The 14,433-nt window shown below is 33.8% G+C and overlaps 1 protein-coding gene across 6 annotated transcripts; it reads left to right on the forward strand.

Moving 5' to 3' along the window:
* The first annotated feature begins 10,132 nt into the window (after positions 1-10,132).
* Positions 10,133-14,087, forward strand: LOC113714451 (scarecrow-like protein 1). Of its 6 annotated transcripts, none has more exons than XM_027238285.2 (2): positions 10,133-10,328; positions 12,011-14,087. In XM_027238285.2, exon 2 carries the CDS (start codon positions 12,021-12,023, stop codon positions 13,854-13,856), a length of 1,836 nt encoding a protein of 611 aa, XP_027094086.1. In that variant the 5' UTR covers positions 10,133-10,328; positions 12,011-12,020; the 3' UTR covers positions 13,857-14,087. The 6 variants fall into 6 exon arrangements, with proteins under 6 accessions (XP_027094086.1, XP_027094083.1, XP_027094085.1 ...); XM_027238282.2 differs by having other exon boundaries at positions 10,134-10,328; positions 11,970-14,087; XM_027238284.2 differs by having other exon boundaries at positions 10,134-10,296.
* Positions 14,088-14,433: the final 346 nt, after the last annotated feature.

The following is a 14,433-nucleotide window of genomic DNA, read 5'->3' on the forward strand; positions in this document are numbered from 1 at the left end:
ACCTACAGTAAAATTTGTAGAAAAACTTTTGAATTGTATAAAACTTTGGATTAATCTTTTTTACATTGATAGTATAAATATTGGATGAATAACAATTATGTAAAATTTGAAATTCAAATTTTACACACATATTATGAATTAAAAGGTAATAGTATATATACTGTCAGCGTATATAAGATTTACTCAAAAAATTCTTTTTTTTAAATTTTTCTTTCTTTTTCTTTTTCCTTTTCTTTCCTCTCCTCTTCCTCTCCCTCTCTCTCTTCCTCTCCCTCTCTCTCTTCCACCCCAGTACTGCTTTTCCTCCTCCTTGGCTAACACCTCCACCTCCTTCTTTTTTTTTTTCCCTTTTTCTCTCGCTCACTCCATCCCTCTCCTCCCTACTCCTCTCTCCCTCTCTTCTTCTCCTCTTCCTCCTTTCCTTCTTCTTCCTCCCTTTCCCTCTCTCATCTTCTCCTCTTCTCTCCTTTCCCACCGCCTCTTCTCCCCTGTCTCCCTTTTCCCATCACTCTCCCACTTGCTCTTGGCCTTTAGTCGCATTACCAGAGCTGGTCGTGACCAAAGGCTATGGGAAAGGAAGAAGGAGAGGAGAGAGGAGAGAAGGAGAGGAGGAAGGGAAAAGAGGGAGGAGAAAGAGGGGAAAGTGAAGAGGAAGAGAAGGATGAGAGGGAAAGAGAAAGGGGGTTGTTGGCAGAGGAGCCAACAACTTGGAAGTGGCAACCGGTGATGGTATGTTGAGATAGGGAAGGAGAAAGAAAGTAAAAAATTTGTGTGTTTTTAGATATTTTAGAGTGTATATATTAAAATTTTGGGGTGCTTTTAAAGAATTACTATAGATAAAGTGTAAAAAAACTAATCTATTAAAAACAGGGCAAAAAACTCATGTGCCAAACAAATCCATTGTTATTTGGACAACTAATGCTTATTTTTGTAGAAAAAATTTTTGATTATACCATAACTCTTTCTTAGCTACAATACCACTGCAATGCATGCATGCATATGTTATGTGAGCTGCCTGGAAAATCCACGATTTTGGTTCACTATAGATTGAATTTGAGGTGATTATCAGGCCAAATCAGCATCTTTTACACACTTTTGGATTATGTTCATGACTTCCACTAGTAAATTGCAGCAATTAATGTGATATAATTGGATGTTATAGTAGTTATAGTCTTGGATATATCTTGAGGAGCTTTACTTCTTCAAAACACAACGTCACACAGATGGCTACGGTTCTGAGAAAATTCAATCCAAATGCTACTTTATATTGATGGTTCTGATTGTTTTCTTATCAACTTAACCAACAAGATTCATTACCTAATTGGCTCCTTTTTAAGCCATTTTGCATTTGGTTATATGCTTCAATTGCTTATCCTTTAAGCTTTTGGTTTTTGAGATGAGAACATAATAAAGAAAATGAGAAGTGCACTGATGACTTGTAAATGATATGGCAAAAACCCATAATAATGGACAACAAATAGTGAAGAGTAACCAGATGTGGGTATTAAGTTCATATACAATCATTAGTGATTGAGGCTTTCAAAAAGCCCTAGGTTTAATTCTATTCTATTAACACGTAATCCAAATTACACCATACCATGTTATATGTGGATTTGTGCTTGAAATTCTTATTCTAGCTTTAAAAAAATATTCAAGGAAGAAAAGACAATGAGGGAAAAAAAAAGCATGAAGGCATTGAATCAAAATTGTCGGTTCAATTCTTAAATTTAAGCTCCATAAAATTTTCTTCTAAGGGTAGCTAAAAAATGATTAACAAAAAATTAAACCATGTTGTTGTGAGCAAACCTACACCAGCAAAAATAATTAAAGGAGGGCAATGGTGTGGTTCCATGATAAATTTTGACAAGTTACAAGTTTATTATGATCTAGTTATTAAGTTTTGATAACAAAAATTAGTTGTCACTTACATAATATAATTTGCTGATTCACAAAAAATAAAATAAAATTTCCAGTTAATTAGAAAAGTCTTACTTCTAATATTTGCTGAAAAGAGAGTTAGGGCTTTTTCAATCTTTACGTACGCTTGAAATTGCTGTGTCAATACGTGCAACCGAACCTCAACCACTGAAGCGGGCTGAGCCCAATATCTGTGGTTCAGTGCAAACTAGGCCGAAGATGTCAGGGCCCAATATTGGGGCATTCTTCACTGGTGCCACAGATCCAAAAAGATTGGGCTTGGGAGAAAACTTGAATTGATAAAGCATGCATCAAGTGCCAGGCCTGGGCATAGAACGCGTTTCCTCATTGATCACATAAACTAGTTTCTCTTTTTCTTTTTTCTTTTTTCTTTTTTTTGTGGATAAAATATCATATAATCCAATCAAAAACTAGTTTATTGAAGTGAACATTGATCAAACCTAATTATTCCAATTTATACATGTACATTTTATGCAACATGTAGGAGTCAAATATTTGCCATGTTTTCAAATATCTCGAATAAAACTCTCTATCCAAACACACTAAGGATCCGTTTGTTTCAACGTAAACAGTGAAAAACATTTTCCATGAAAATATTTTGATGTTTAATGATTTTCTGATGTATGATTAACTTTTAAAATATCATTTCGACAAAATATTTTGCAAGTACTTTGCTCTACGTTGTCTATCATTCTTAAAGACATAAACTAATTATTTCCCAAACTAGACAGCAAGTTTCCACAAGGATATGCAGTGGTGATACGAATAGACAGTTTAAGATGTTAGATGTTAGGTTCATAACTCATGGTAAGTGGGAAAAATAACTTCTAAAGATCTATTGTGTAAATTGTTTTCCACTGGAGGATGAAAATCATTTTCCAAAAGAAAAGGCTTTCAGTGTTCTAATTGCATCCAAACATTAGAAAATTTGGAAAAGATTTTCCGGAAAAGATTTTATACTGAAACAAACAGACCCTAAGTGTTTTGTTTGCATTATAAATATATTTTGCAATCATTTGTTTTAATATTTTCAATCACTTTTTTTTTATTTGATAGACATCACATCACAAAAAATATTATAATAATTATTTCAAATAATACTCTATCCAAAAGATAACTCTTAGTTTGAAGTGCGTACAGAGTTATCAAAAGAATTTTGACTCTCAAACATAACAGTGTGATTTACTATTTTAATTAAACAATAGCAATAAAATCTATTCTAACTGTTTTCTTAAAAAAATCAATTAATCCAAATATTTCTTACACCAACATCAACAAAATGTCAAATACTAGTAAAAATGTGTGATTCTATTTTGTATATTTCGTAATATATTTGTATATCTTTTTTTTAAAAAAAATAAAACATCTCGAATTCGATATCTTTTATATTTGGGATAATTTCAGAAACCTCCCCTGAGGTTTCTGACATTTACACTTACCTCTCCTATGGTTTGAACAATTACACTGACCTCCCCTGAGGTTACTAATCCTTTATAAATTCAGTCCAAATGATTAAAATATTATTTTAGAGAGTGAAATTAGAATTTTGTACCTGATTTGTCCTTTGTGCCACATGTCCAATGAATAGCAAAGTATTACAAATTAATTAACAATTGATAAACTTTAACGAGTATAGTTTATAGGCAAATACGTATTGCCTATTTAAAGTACCAGCTCTTTACATGTATTTTGCTTTCAAACATTTACTTTATCACAAATATTTATTCTCAAATACAGATTTGTATTTACTCTCAAATATTTAATTTTTGTTAAACACAAAACCTACCAGTTTTTCTTCCGTAGAAATATTAATATAACACTTTTTTAATTTTAGTTATAAATATTTATGTATTTAACATAAATTAAATGATTCAGGATAAAATATCCATCAAGAGCCAATACTTTACTCATGTAATGGATGAAAGTCATAAAAAATTAATAGTTTATGAGGCCATTTATTTTTTTAAAAATATTTAATTTATATTAAATAGATAACCTACTGATTTTTTTTTGCAAGAATATTACTTTAACACTTTTTAATTTTTAATTACAAATATTAATATATTTATCATAAATTAAATATTTGAAAATAAAATATCTGTAAAGAGCCGATACTTTAAATAGGATATGCGTATTTGCCTATAAATTACACTATTTAAAGTAAAGAGTATAGTTTATTGATTTAAGTTAAGGAGTGTAGTTTATTGATTTTTAAAGTAAAGAGTATAGTTTATTGATTTAAGTTAAGGAGTGTAGTTTATTGATTTAAGTAAGGAGTGTAGTTTATAGGCAAACACGCATAACTTATTTAAAGTACCGGCTCTTTACAGGTATTTTATTTTTAAATATTTAATTTACAATAAATATATCAATATTTGTAATTAAAAATTAAAAGGTGTTACAATAATATTCTTGTAAAAAGAAAATCGATAGGTTATCTATTTAATATAAATTAAAATTTAAAAAAAAAAAAAGAAATGGCCTATAAAATGTTAATTTTTTATGGCTTTCATCCATTAAATGAGTAAAGTATTAGCTCTTTATGAGTATTTTATTCTGAATCATTTAATTTATGTTAAATACATAAATATTTGTAATTGAAATTGAAAAAATATTATATTAATATTTCTACGGAAGAAAAACTGGTAGGTTTTGTATTTAACAAAAATTAAATATTTGAGAGTAAATACAAATCTGTATTTGAGAATAAATATTTGTGATAAAGTAAATGTTTAAAAATAAAATTCATGTAAAGAGCTGGTACTTTAAATAGGCAATACGTATTTGCCTATAAACTACGCTCGTTAAAGTTTATTAATTGTTAATTAATTTGTAATATTTTGCCATTCATTGGACATGTGGCACAAAGGACAAATTAGGTACAAAATTCTAATTTCACTCTCTAAAATAATATTTTAATCATTTGGACTGAATTTGTAAAGGATTAATAACCTCAGGGGAGGTCAGTGTAATTGTTCAAACCACAGAGGAGGTAAGTGTAAATGTCAAAAACCTCAGGGGAAATTTCTGAAATTATCCCTTTATATTTATAATTCTTCTCGTTCAAGGATCCAACCCCACACGGCCCCGGACATAACTCGTACCAAACTTTTATATATATTCTATAAAAAGTTATTTGTTTGCTTACTATTAAGCGCGTGAATGGAACAGTGGCGGACACTAACATCATTTGAATGAATAGTCAAATCCCGTGGGAATGATTCCCGTGGTCGGATTGGTGAAACGAAAGCACTTTGAGATAACAAATAAGAAGAAGCTTCAGTGGACAACGCAATTTCAGACTGGTAAGCATTTCTCCCCCAACAGGCTGGTGGCCACCACCTTGCTTGGTGGAGTGGGAGGCAAGGGTTCAAACAAATTCTTACCTCTCATCAAAATACCACATTTAAGTGATTTGCTTCAAAAAAAAATTTAGACAGATGTGTTGTGCATCCATTTGATCCGATGGTGGTTCAGTCCCCTCCGGATTATCCGTGGATCTCCTTAGATCTGCGCTCTCCCCCTTAATGTAGAATAAATTAGATTATACAACTGTTATCGTCTCTAAAAAAAAAAAAAGCATTTCTCCCACAACACTCTCTCTCTCTCTCTCTTTTCTCGAACGGGAAGGATGGAACTTAAAATGGAACTTAAAAAACGGAGAAAAAATAATGAAATTTGAACCCTTCTTCCACAACTTAGACAATGAAGATGTGTGTTTGTGGATCTTTCATTCCTCAAAAAGTGGAGGTGGTATGGTATATTAACAAGGATGGAATCAAAAATTTCAGCGCAATATTTTTTGAAAAATTTTGGGGGAAAATAGCTTAAAATACATAGATTTTTTTTTCAAATTTTTTAAGATCTTTTTTTAAAGAAAAAAAATGAATTTCTAGAATTTGGTGACAGCCCCTTCTTGCCCTCTCCGAGTTCCGTCCTTGGGTGTATACACAGCCTCTCATAATTCATCGATTTGCTTTCTATTTTTTGATGAAATAATGACTGATGAGTAGTAGATAATTAGGCAATTAAATCTAACTTAGAGTTGGTCCAATATGCCCATGAGCGTTTTACTTTAAAGGTGAGGATAATCAGAGTCTGGATATAAATCTGACAGGTTGGTGAGTCAGAATGATCTATAATTAACAACTTGCATAGGTGAACTTTCTGGCATGAAAGACGTAAATGCGGTGCACTATATCATCATCATTATAGACTGAGGAGCCATCACTGTGTTTTTTTGACAAAATGACATCTTGCTTATTAGGAAAGCAATATTGATGGAGAATCTCACAACATAGAAAAGATAAAATATCAAAAAAAAAAAAAAAACTCACTGTGATTTGCTTAATGTTGAATTTAACTTTCTCTAATTTAAAATTTTATAATATATCTCTCCGTAGTTTCAATTAAATTAAAAATTGGACGAAAAGTATCCAATCTAACGGTTTTAAGTGCAGTGTCAATATTGTCCTATATAAATGAACTCTCTATGGTTTGTCGAACGTTCAATTTAACTCTCTCTAGTTTGAAAAATTACACTATAACTCCCTGCGATTTCGACTAAATTGAAAATTAAATAAAAAGTATCTCACGTATGGTGGAGTCAATATTTGACATTTCACACACAACCGTTAAATTGGATGCTTTCTGTCAAATTTTTAATTTAGTCGAAACTATAGAGAGTTATAGTGTAGGTTTTCAAATCAGAGGAAGTTAAATTGAACATTTGTCAAATCACATAAAGTGTGTTGGTATTGCACCCCTTAGAAAATTGTTCTGCTCAAAGCGGCTCGTGTAATTATTAACACATTTGGTATAAATTAGTACACTTTTTGTATAATCTTGAATTTTATATAAATTTTGTTATATGAATTAATAAATTTAAATTCACGTCTAATTGCACGGCTTTACATTTTGAACCGGACTGTTTTCAACTTGTGAGACCCGTGATTCGATTCCATAAAGAATTTAGCCAAAACCCATGAATTGAGCGCTCATAAAGAATTATTTCCCCCTGCTCGATTTGTCTTATCATTTCATCCTTGGTCCGAAATGGTCGATCAAATTGAAACAATTCAATTGTATTAGAATGTTCAAATTCTAATGTTTTGCTTTGGTGTCTCTGAAACTTGATCTGATTCAGCCTTCATATTTACAATCAACAGTCTCTCGGTAAAACTTATACTAGCAGTTTATTTAGGCCATTAAGCAATCTTTTTACATTTTTTTTTTGTCAGTCACGAGTGATAGGGGCTAGTGGATGTACAGACCCAACTAAATCAGAGAAGTGCTATGGCATAACTCTTAAATTTTTTTTGCTGCAAGTGAGATTTGAACCCTCACCTACCCCAGTGGTCACTGAGCCATTGACCCAGTGGTTAAGCAATCTTTTTACAGGTTATGATCAAATTCATCTTCCTATAGCGTATACAGAACTTCCAAAAACAAATCAGAGAAGATCATAGACAAAATCTTTCTTCTTTGAAAAAAGAAGAAAGAAAGAAAGAAGAAACCCTCCATGATGAAATATGTACTTTACAAACCATCCAAATGGCTGTAAATTCTATTAGTGTCAGAGTGAAGCCTCCAAACTTCAATTGAACATCATGACTACTTGTCTCAACTTCACCTCTTAATAGTAGACTTTGATGACAATTTGCGCTTGGAAAAGAAATTAGTGCGGTAATCATGCTACCAATGTACTTAAATTATTTTAGTTTTGAGTGTCAAGAGATTGGTTTTTGTAGTCATTAGTTGAGTGTGACTTGGCATCATGAATCCCAAAATCATCGTGCTTGATTAAAATTCATGGTCCTAATAGATAATTCTTTGAATAAACAGCAAACTTCACTTCAAGCACTTGTTTTGGATAAGGTCAGCAATGATGAAAAAGACACAACACTTGAAGAAACGCATCACTTCGTTTTGGCACGATAAGCACAAAAATTCCACAAGGGTTTTTCTCGCCAAACATCTCTACAAGATTACAAGTCCTTATCTTGGTATTGAAGGTAGAAAGATTCATTTCACATTTGGACTGAAATTTGTGTTTACCAACTTTGCAACTAACTTGTTGAAATTTTCCTTGTGCCCTTTCTTTACCATTCCCCACATTTCCAAGCCCTTTTTTTTTTTTGGCATCTGATTCCACCAATATTTTCAAAAACCATTTGGATTTAGTTTCCAAGTTACGTGCGCGATCGATTTGACTGATGAGATCGACTGATTTTTGGCTTTTTTTTTTTGGGATGTAAATTAATAATTATCGTAGTCCAAAAAAGGTAAGAAAGTCTACCTTTTTTTTTTCTCACGAAAACGAAATTTGTTTAATTAAACCTAATCCCAGAACAGTACTCAAAAGCCGGCAAGAAAGTCTACCTCGAATTGTTGATATTATCGGTCAATAAAGTGCAACTTGAGCCCACCAACTTGATTCACAAATAAAAAAAAAGTTAAGAACTAAAACCACAAAAAAGATGCTATCAAATAAATTACAAAATTAAAGACAAAACCCCATAGAGCTAATCTTGCCCGACTCGACCGGTCACCCTTTGTGAGATTGACCGGTGGTTTGATTTGATTGTGAACCAAGCTAAACAACTCATTTATTATTGTTTTCCTATTGAACTAGTCTAACAAACTAATTAATCCCTATCTAATTTTGACCAGTTTGGTTGGCCATTTTCATGTCCAAGACGGGTCAAGGGTTGATTTTTTTTTTTTTTTTTCAAAAAATCAAGCAAGACTCCGAATCTTATAAGAAGAAAATGTAAAGAATAAAAAAATGATTAAATGTTTCTATTAGCTCTGCATATAGTTAGCAGTTTGACACGCATATAAATCAATAAATTTTTAACGTGTACGCCAGATTCTTAATTAAATATATATTTAAAATTACAATATTTTGTTTTAAAACGTTTGCATATTAGTTCGATCTGAATCCAGCCAGCTATTTTGGCTACGTACTAACTCGAACTAGACATTGGAGAAATCCCTCCCAAGTCAGTTCCATTGTTCACGTTAAAAAGAAATAAAAAAAAAGTCTATGAGCAATTGATACAAAGCAATTTAGGACGTGCCTAATCGAGACAAGTTAACAAATCAAAGACTGCCCAAGCTCGTAGATAAAGTAACAACACAATAATTGCTATTCTTCCATGGTCAACAAAATTCCCAAGGGGACCAATTGTCCATCACACAGAACACGTCTTTGAAAATCAGATCACCGTAACACGGAGCACTCAATCAAGAAGCTTCATGGGTTCCAGCATTTGTTTCTAGATTTTGACTTTTTTCCACCGGAAATGCCATGACTCTTTGATCAGCCGAACTCGAGTGGTAGCGCCGTATAATAGTAGGATTCTTCTGTTTGGTATTCTAAATACACACTATAAAAAAAGCAAATGACAGTAGTGTATACATCATACACTGTATGAAACGATAGTTCATCTGAATTTAAATTTAAAATTTAAATTTTATTCATATATTATATATCTAATCGTGATAATATATATATTATCGGTGTATATAAAATTTAATATTAAAATATAAATGTCCGTGTGAATTGGCCATTTTTTTAAAAAAAAAATTCAAATATAATTTACAGTAATATATAAATAAAAACAACTCAAAAAATATCTCATCCATACAATATATCAAATATTTTTATAATAAAAATTTTTCATATACACTGCTATAGTATGATTTTTCAAAAACATTCTAAAAACAGCTTAATCCAAACGGAGTATTAAATTTACTACAACACATTGAACGTAAATTAGGAGGTAGCAATAAAATGGAGATCAAAGTTTTGTACTAAGTCCGATGTCTCCTTTTATTACGCGTATTCTATGTGCTACCACTAAATACAAAATATTATTTAAAAAAAAAACAAAATATTAAAATTAAATTAGTATGACTAAGATAGTAACTTAATAGTAAATAACGTCATTACCAACATCAGCATGTTGTACCATAGTAATCCAACCCGTACACGTGTCAAAATCTTACTAAATCTACGTGCAATAATTTAAATTCCTGTATCATAGGATTATGAATCAATGGTTGCGATTGATTTGATTAGTGAAAAGTGGGCCCATGACACATGATGCCCACACATAGGCCATGTTATGCATCAGCATGGTGCCATTTGGTTTTTGACAGTTGACATAAAAATTGTACTGTCAACAACCATTAAACTTCCCCATTCAGTCAGACAAGTTGGTGGTAGCAGAGTTGGACATGCAGACAAATAATACAATGGGATAAAAATAGAACTGGGGTACAGGTCTCAGGAGTCAAGAGGTTTCTATGCAAAAAAATAGTGGAGGGATAGGGTGGCGACTTTTTCTACAGGTCTTTCTTCTTCTGTTTCCTGGATTTTCTTGGTATGTTCTTATATGGGATGTTAAAGTCATGGAATTTTAATCGGTTCATATGATTTGAGCATGGACTAATGAATTTTAAGCATTCTTTAACCTTTACTGTCTTTGAGGTTGATTTTGAAGTAGATTTCATCCATGGTTTTTTTTAATGGTTGCTGTTATTTGGACTTCTCTGATTGCTTTATTGTTGTGTTCTTTCATTTGTTGCTTTCCTACCAACCCAATTGTTAGAATTCTTTAATGCAAAGATGCCTTAAAAGGGTGTATTTGCTTTGAGGTCGTCTTTGTTTATTGGTTTCAAAGTCAAAACCCTTCGGTTTCCCTCCTCCTCATAGCCAATTCTCAGGTTCTTGTTAATTTATTCATGCACCACAGAGGATTGATGTCTTGATCTCTGTTGAATCATCTATTAAATCCTTCCCAGTTCACGAGAAGAGGTAGATATGATTAAGTTTCTCTTCTTTCTGAATGTTCAACTTTATATGCTGTATTTTTTTGTCCCTCTTTTGTCTTGATTTTTATCTATTTGAGGATTGGTTATCAGATGTTTCAAGCCCGGTGATTTAGTTTCAGAATCCGTTTCAACCAACGCTCCATTTTGTGTTGTGAATGACCTTATATTATTCGTTTGGCTGCCTGTTGAGTGTGTATTGTACTATGTTTATACTACACATGATCGACTGAAACAATTTTCCAGAGACTAGAGAATAAGCGAAGATCTTTGTTGTTGGAAACAGTATTCACCAAACATGATATGTTGGAACGTTTCTTTGTGCTTATGCTTCTTTACCTCTTGTGGGACTACAGGGTGGGGAAAAGGCAATTTTGGGAGATTTTTTGTTAATAACAACTAGATTAGCCTGACATTCTGAGCAAGGTAATATAGCATCTTGATGCACATGGCTTACTCTGTCTTGTCTGCTGAGAATTAGATCAATCACTCTATTTGGTTAAACATATTTCATTTCATATTTGCTCAGTGACATTTCTGTAAAGGTTAAAGTAAAGAAAAAATGCAAAAAAAAAAAAAAACTGAGTGCAGAATTATAAGTTATAATATGCGTGGCGCAGACTAGCTTACATATGTATATCCAAAACAAGTATGCTGAAAGATAAGTTTATTGTTGATCTATTCCCAGCTCCTTAGCTGCCAGTTTTCGGGTGCAAGAAGTACTTGCTTTGCAGATTAGTAGAAGTTCCAATCTTTATTGAACTGTTCCTATACTTCCTTTCTGAGCTGCCATGACTTCCTATTGGAGAAATGAAAAGAGTAGTAGTGAAAGTGAGTGTACTGTTCTAATGGGTAACATCAATGTGATTGGCTAAGTTTGAAGAGTTAGGTCTTAGGCGGCACTTAGGAAAAAGATGTTGACATTTACTTCTCGATGTTAATGAGCTTCACCAGTAATCACTTAAATTCAGCTTCTTTAACTAAGGAATTTAGGTAAGATTTACTTGGATGCATATCCATAAAGTTCCTCCATCTCTCCGATGCCTGTCTAGCTGTGTGACAGATTATTAGCTGAGTGGTCTGAGCTCTTGTAATTGTCCTAGCTTGCCTCTATCTTCTCTGATTGTGGCTTGTTCCCTTCTTTCCTTCTCATTTTTTTAAAAATTAATATGTTTAACTGTGATGGAATGCAGAAATTTCTTATTAGCTGACAGACACACACTGTATTCTTCAGAGGTCAACGCATGTTCGCTCGGACTTCAGTAGAAACAGGCACAGAAACACTTGCTGCTCAATCTAGGAGGCAGTTTTGGACAGAAGAAGAAATATTTTATGCTCAGACATCGTTCCTTGCAAACGAAAAATCAGACATGTCCTTAGTCAAGTCAGCTTCATCTTTTAGAAACCGTAAACTCTACTCTTTGAAGGATTCCAGAAATAATTCTGGTTTTTCAAAAGCAATCTTGGAGAAGCAACAAGGAATTACGTACTCAAGTGAATCTTACAGCGATGGGAGTTATGATCCAAAGTATTTCCTTGAATCTCCATCAGAAGAATTTGCACATTCATCAATCTCTGATGTTTTGGGAATTCGATTTGACTCGCCACATCCTTCTTCCAACCAGCTCTTAGCCGGCCAACATTCTTTTAGCAACTCTTTCATGCCTGCAAAACAATGTGATACTTATGAATTCAGTTTTGAATCTGAATACTTGGGTGCTGAAGATCCTGATGCAACAGATTACGATGAGGACGAGGTGAGACTTAAACTCCAAGAACTTGAAAGAGCACTTTTCGATGATAACAACATTGTTGACAATGATCTATTGGAAACTGAGCATGGATGGGCTGACTCAACCGAGAATGTGCTGCTCCATGACTCACCGAAGGAGTCATCGTCCTCAGATTCAAATCTTAGTAGTATTAGCAGCAATAAAGAAATATCTGTGACCACTCCTCCAGGCCCCAAGCAGATGCTTTTTGATTGTGCAGCTGCAATTCAAGATGGTAACTTTGATGAAGCATCCACAATAATCAATGAACTGCGCCAGAGAGTCTCAATCCAGGGAGAGCCTCCCGAAAGGATTGCTGCATACATGGTAGAAGCACTTGTAGCCCGCATGGCTACCTCTGGCAAAGGTCTTTATAAAGCCCTGAAATGCAAAGAGCCCCCATCTTCAGATCGGCTTTCTGCAATGCAAGTCCTTTTTGAGGTATGTCCATGCTTCCGGTTTGGATTTATGACAGCAAATGGTGCAATTCTGGAGGCTTGTAAAGATGAAAAACGAGTTCATATTATAGATTTCGATATTAACCAAGGAAGTCAATATTATACTCTTCTGCAAACTCTGGCTCAGCTGCCTTATAAGCCCTCCCATCTGAGGTTAACTGGGGTGGATGATCCTGAATCAGTTCAACGTGCCGTTGGTGGCTTAAATATCATAGGACAGATGCTTGAAACCTTTGCTGAAGATCTTAAGATACCATTAACATTTCATTCAGTCGCTGCAAAGACCGCAGATATTGACCCATCAATGCTTGACTGCAAGCCTGGGGAAGCTCTTATTGTGAATTTTGCTTTCCAGCTTCACCACATGCCGGATGAAAGTGTATCAACTGTAAATCAACGAGACCAGCTTCTAAGGATGGTTAAGGGCTTAAATCCAAAACTTGTTACTCTTGTTGAACAAGATGTGAATACTAATACTGCCCCATTTCTACAAAGGTTTGCTGAAGCCTACAGTTACTACTCTGCTGTGTTTGATTCTCTTGAGGCAACTCTTCCTAGAGACGGCCAGGAGAGAATGAATGTAGAGAGGCAATGTCTGGCTCGTGACATAATTAACATTGTTGCATGCGAGGGAGAGGAAAGAATAGAGCGTTATGAGGTTGCTGGTAAATGGAGGGCAAGGATGATGATGGCAGGGTTTACTTCAAGCCCAATTGGCCAAAATGTGAAGGATGAAATTCGCAAACTGATAAAGCAATATTCCGAGCGTTACAAGGTTAAGGAGGAGACTGGTGCAGTCCATTTTGGATGGGAGGATAAAATTTTGATCGCTGCTTCAGCATGGAGGTAAACAGAGTTAAGTTGTCACAAATGAGCCAAATGCAAAATGGGAGTGATGCATTTTCTCCTTGTTATATGTTGCATCTGACTGTAGCTATAATTTTTGTATTTTATCAGGATACAGGATGATGTAGGAACTAACTAAAGCGTAGATTTGGTATGCATTGTCTTAATTCCTGTAAAATTATGAGTTTTTAAGAGTGATAGCATGCGTATCTTGAATCTAGTAATTATTCCACCATATTTCCTTCCCTTCAAGCACCTAGCTGCCTCTCCCTTGCTCCTGTGTTATTCTTGGATGGCCGATGTTTCGTTCGATTTTAGGGCTCTCATTGAAGGCTATCAGGTAAAAAGCATATGAATAACAGAAGAGCAAGATGATTTTAATGCAAGAAATGGATCTGTAATAGCTGGTTGGTTTCTAATATTATGTGCTTTAAGCTAAACTATCTATCAGATTAAAGGTTTTTTACATCAACCTAGTGCCATACTCTTCATGGCCAAGAACGCAAGCATGTATCAAAGTGCCCTCTTCAGACCATCCTAGCTTTTGAATGCAGTACAACTTGGGACATCCCAGGCCAAGT

Source organism: Coffea arabica, chromosome 10c (assembly GCF_036785885.1).
Source record: "Coffea arabica cultivar ET-39 chromosome 10c, Coffea Arabica ET-39 HiFi, whole genome shotgun sequence".
Classification (NCBI taxonomy): domain Eukaryota; kingdom Viridiplantae; phylum Streptophyta; class Magnoliopsida; order Gentianales; family Rubiaceae; genus Coffea; species Coffea arabica.

Excerpts from the sequence above, each read along its gene's own strand:
- LOC113714451 (XM_027238285.2), top strand. The coding sequence starts at position 12,021 with ATGTTCGCTCGGACTTCAGTAGAAACAGGCACAGAAACACTTGCTGCT.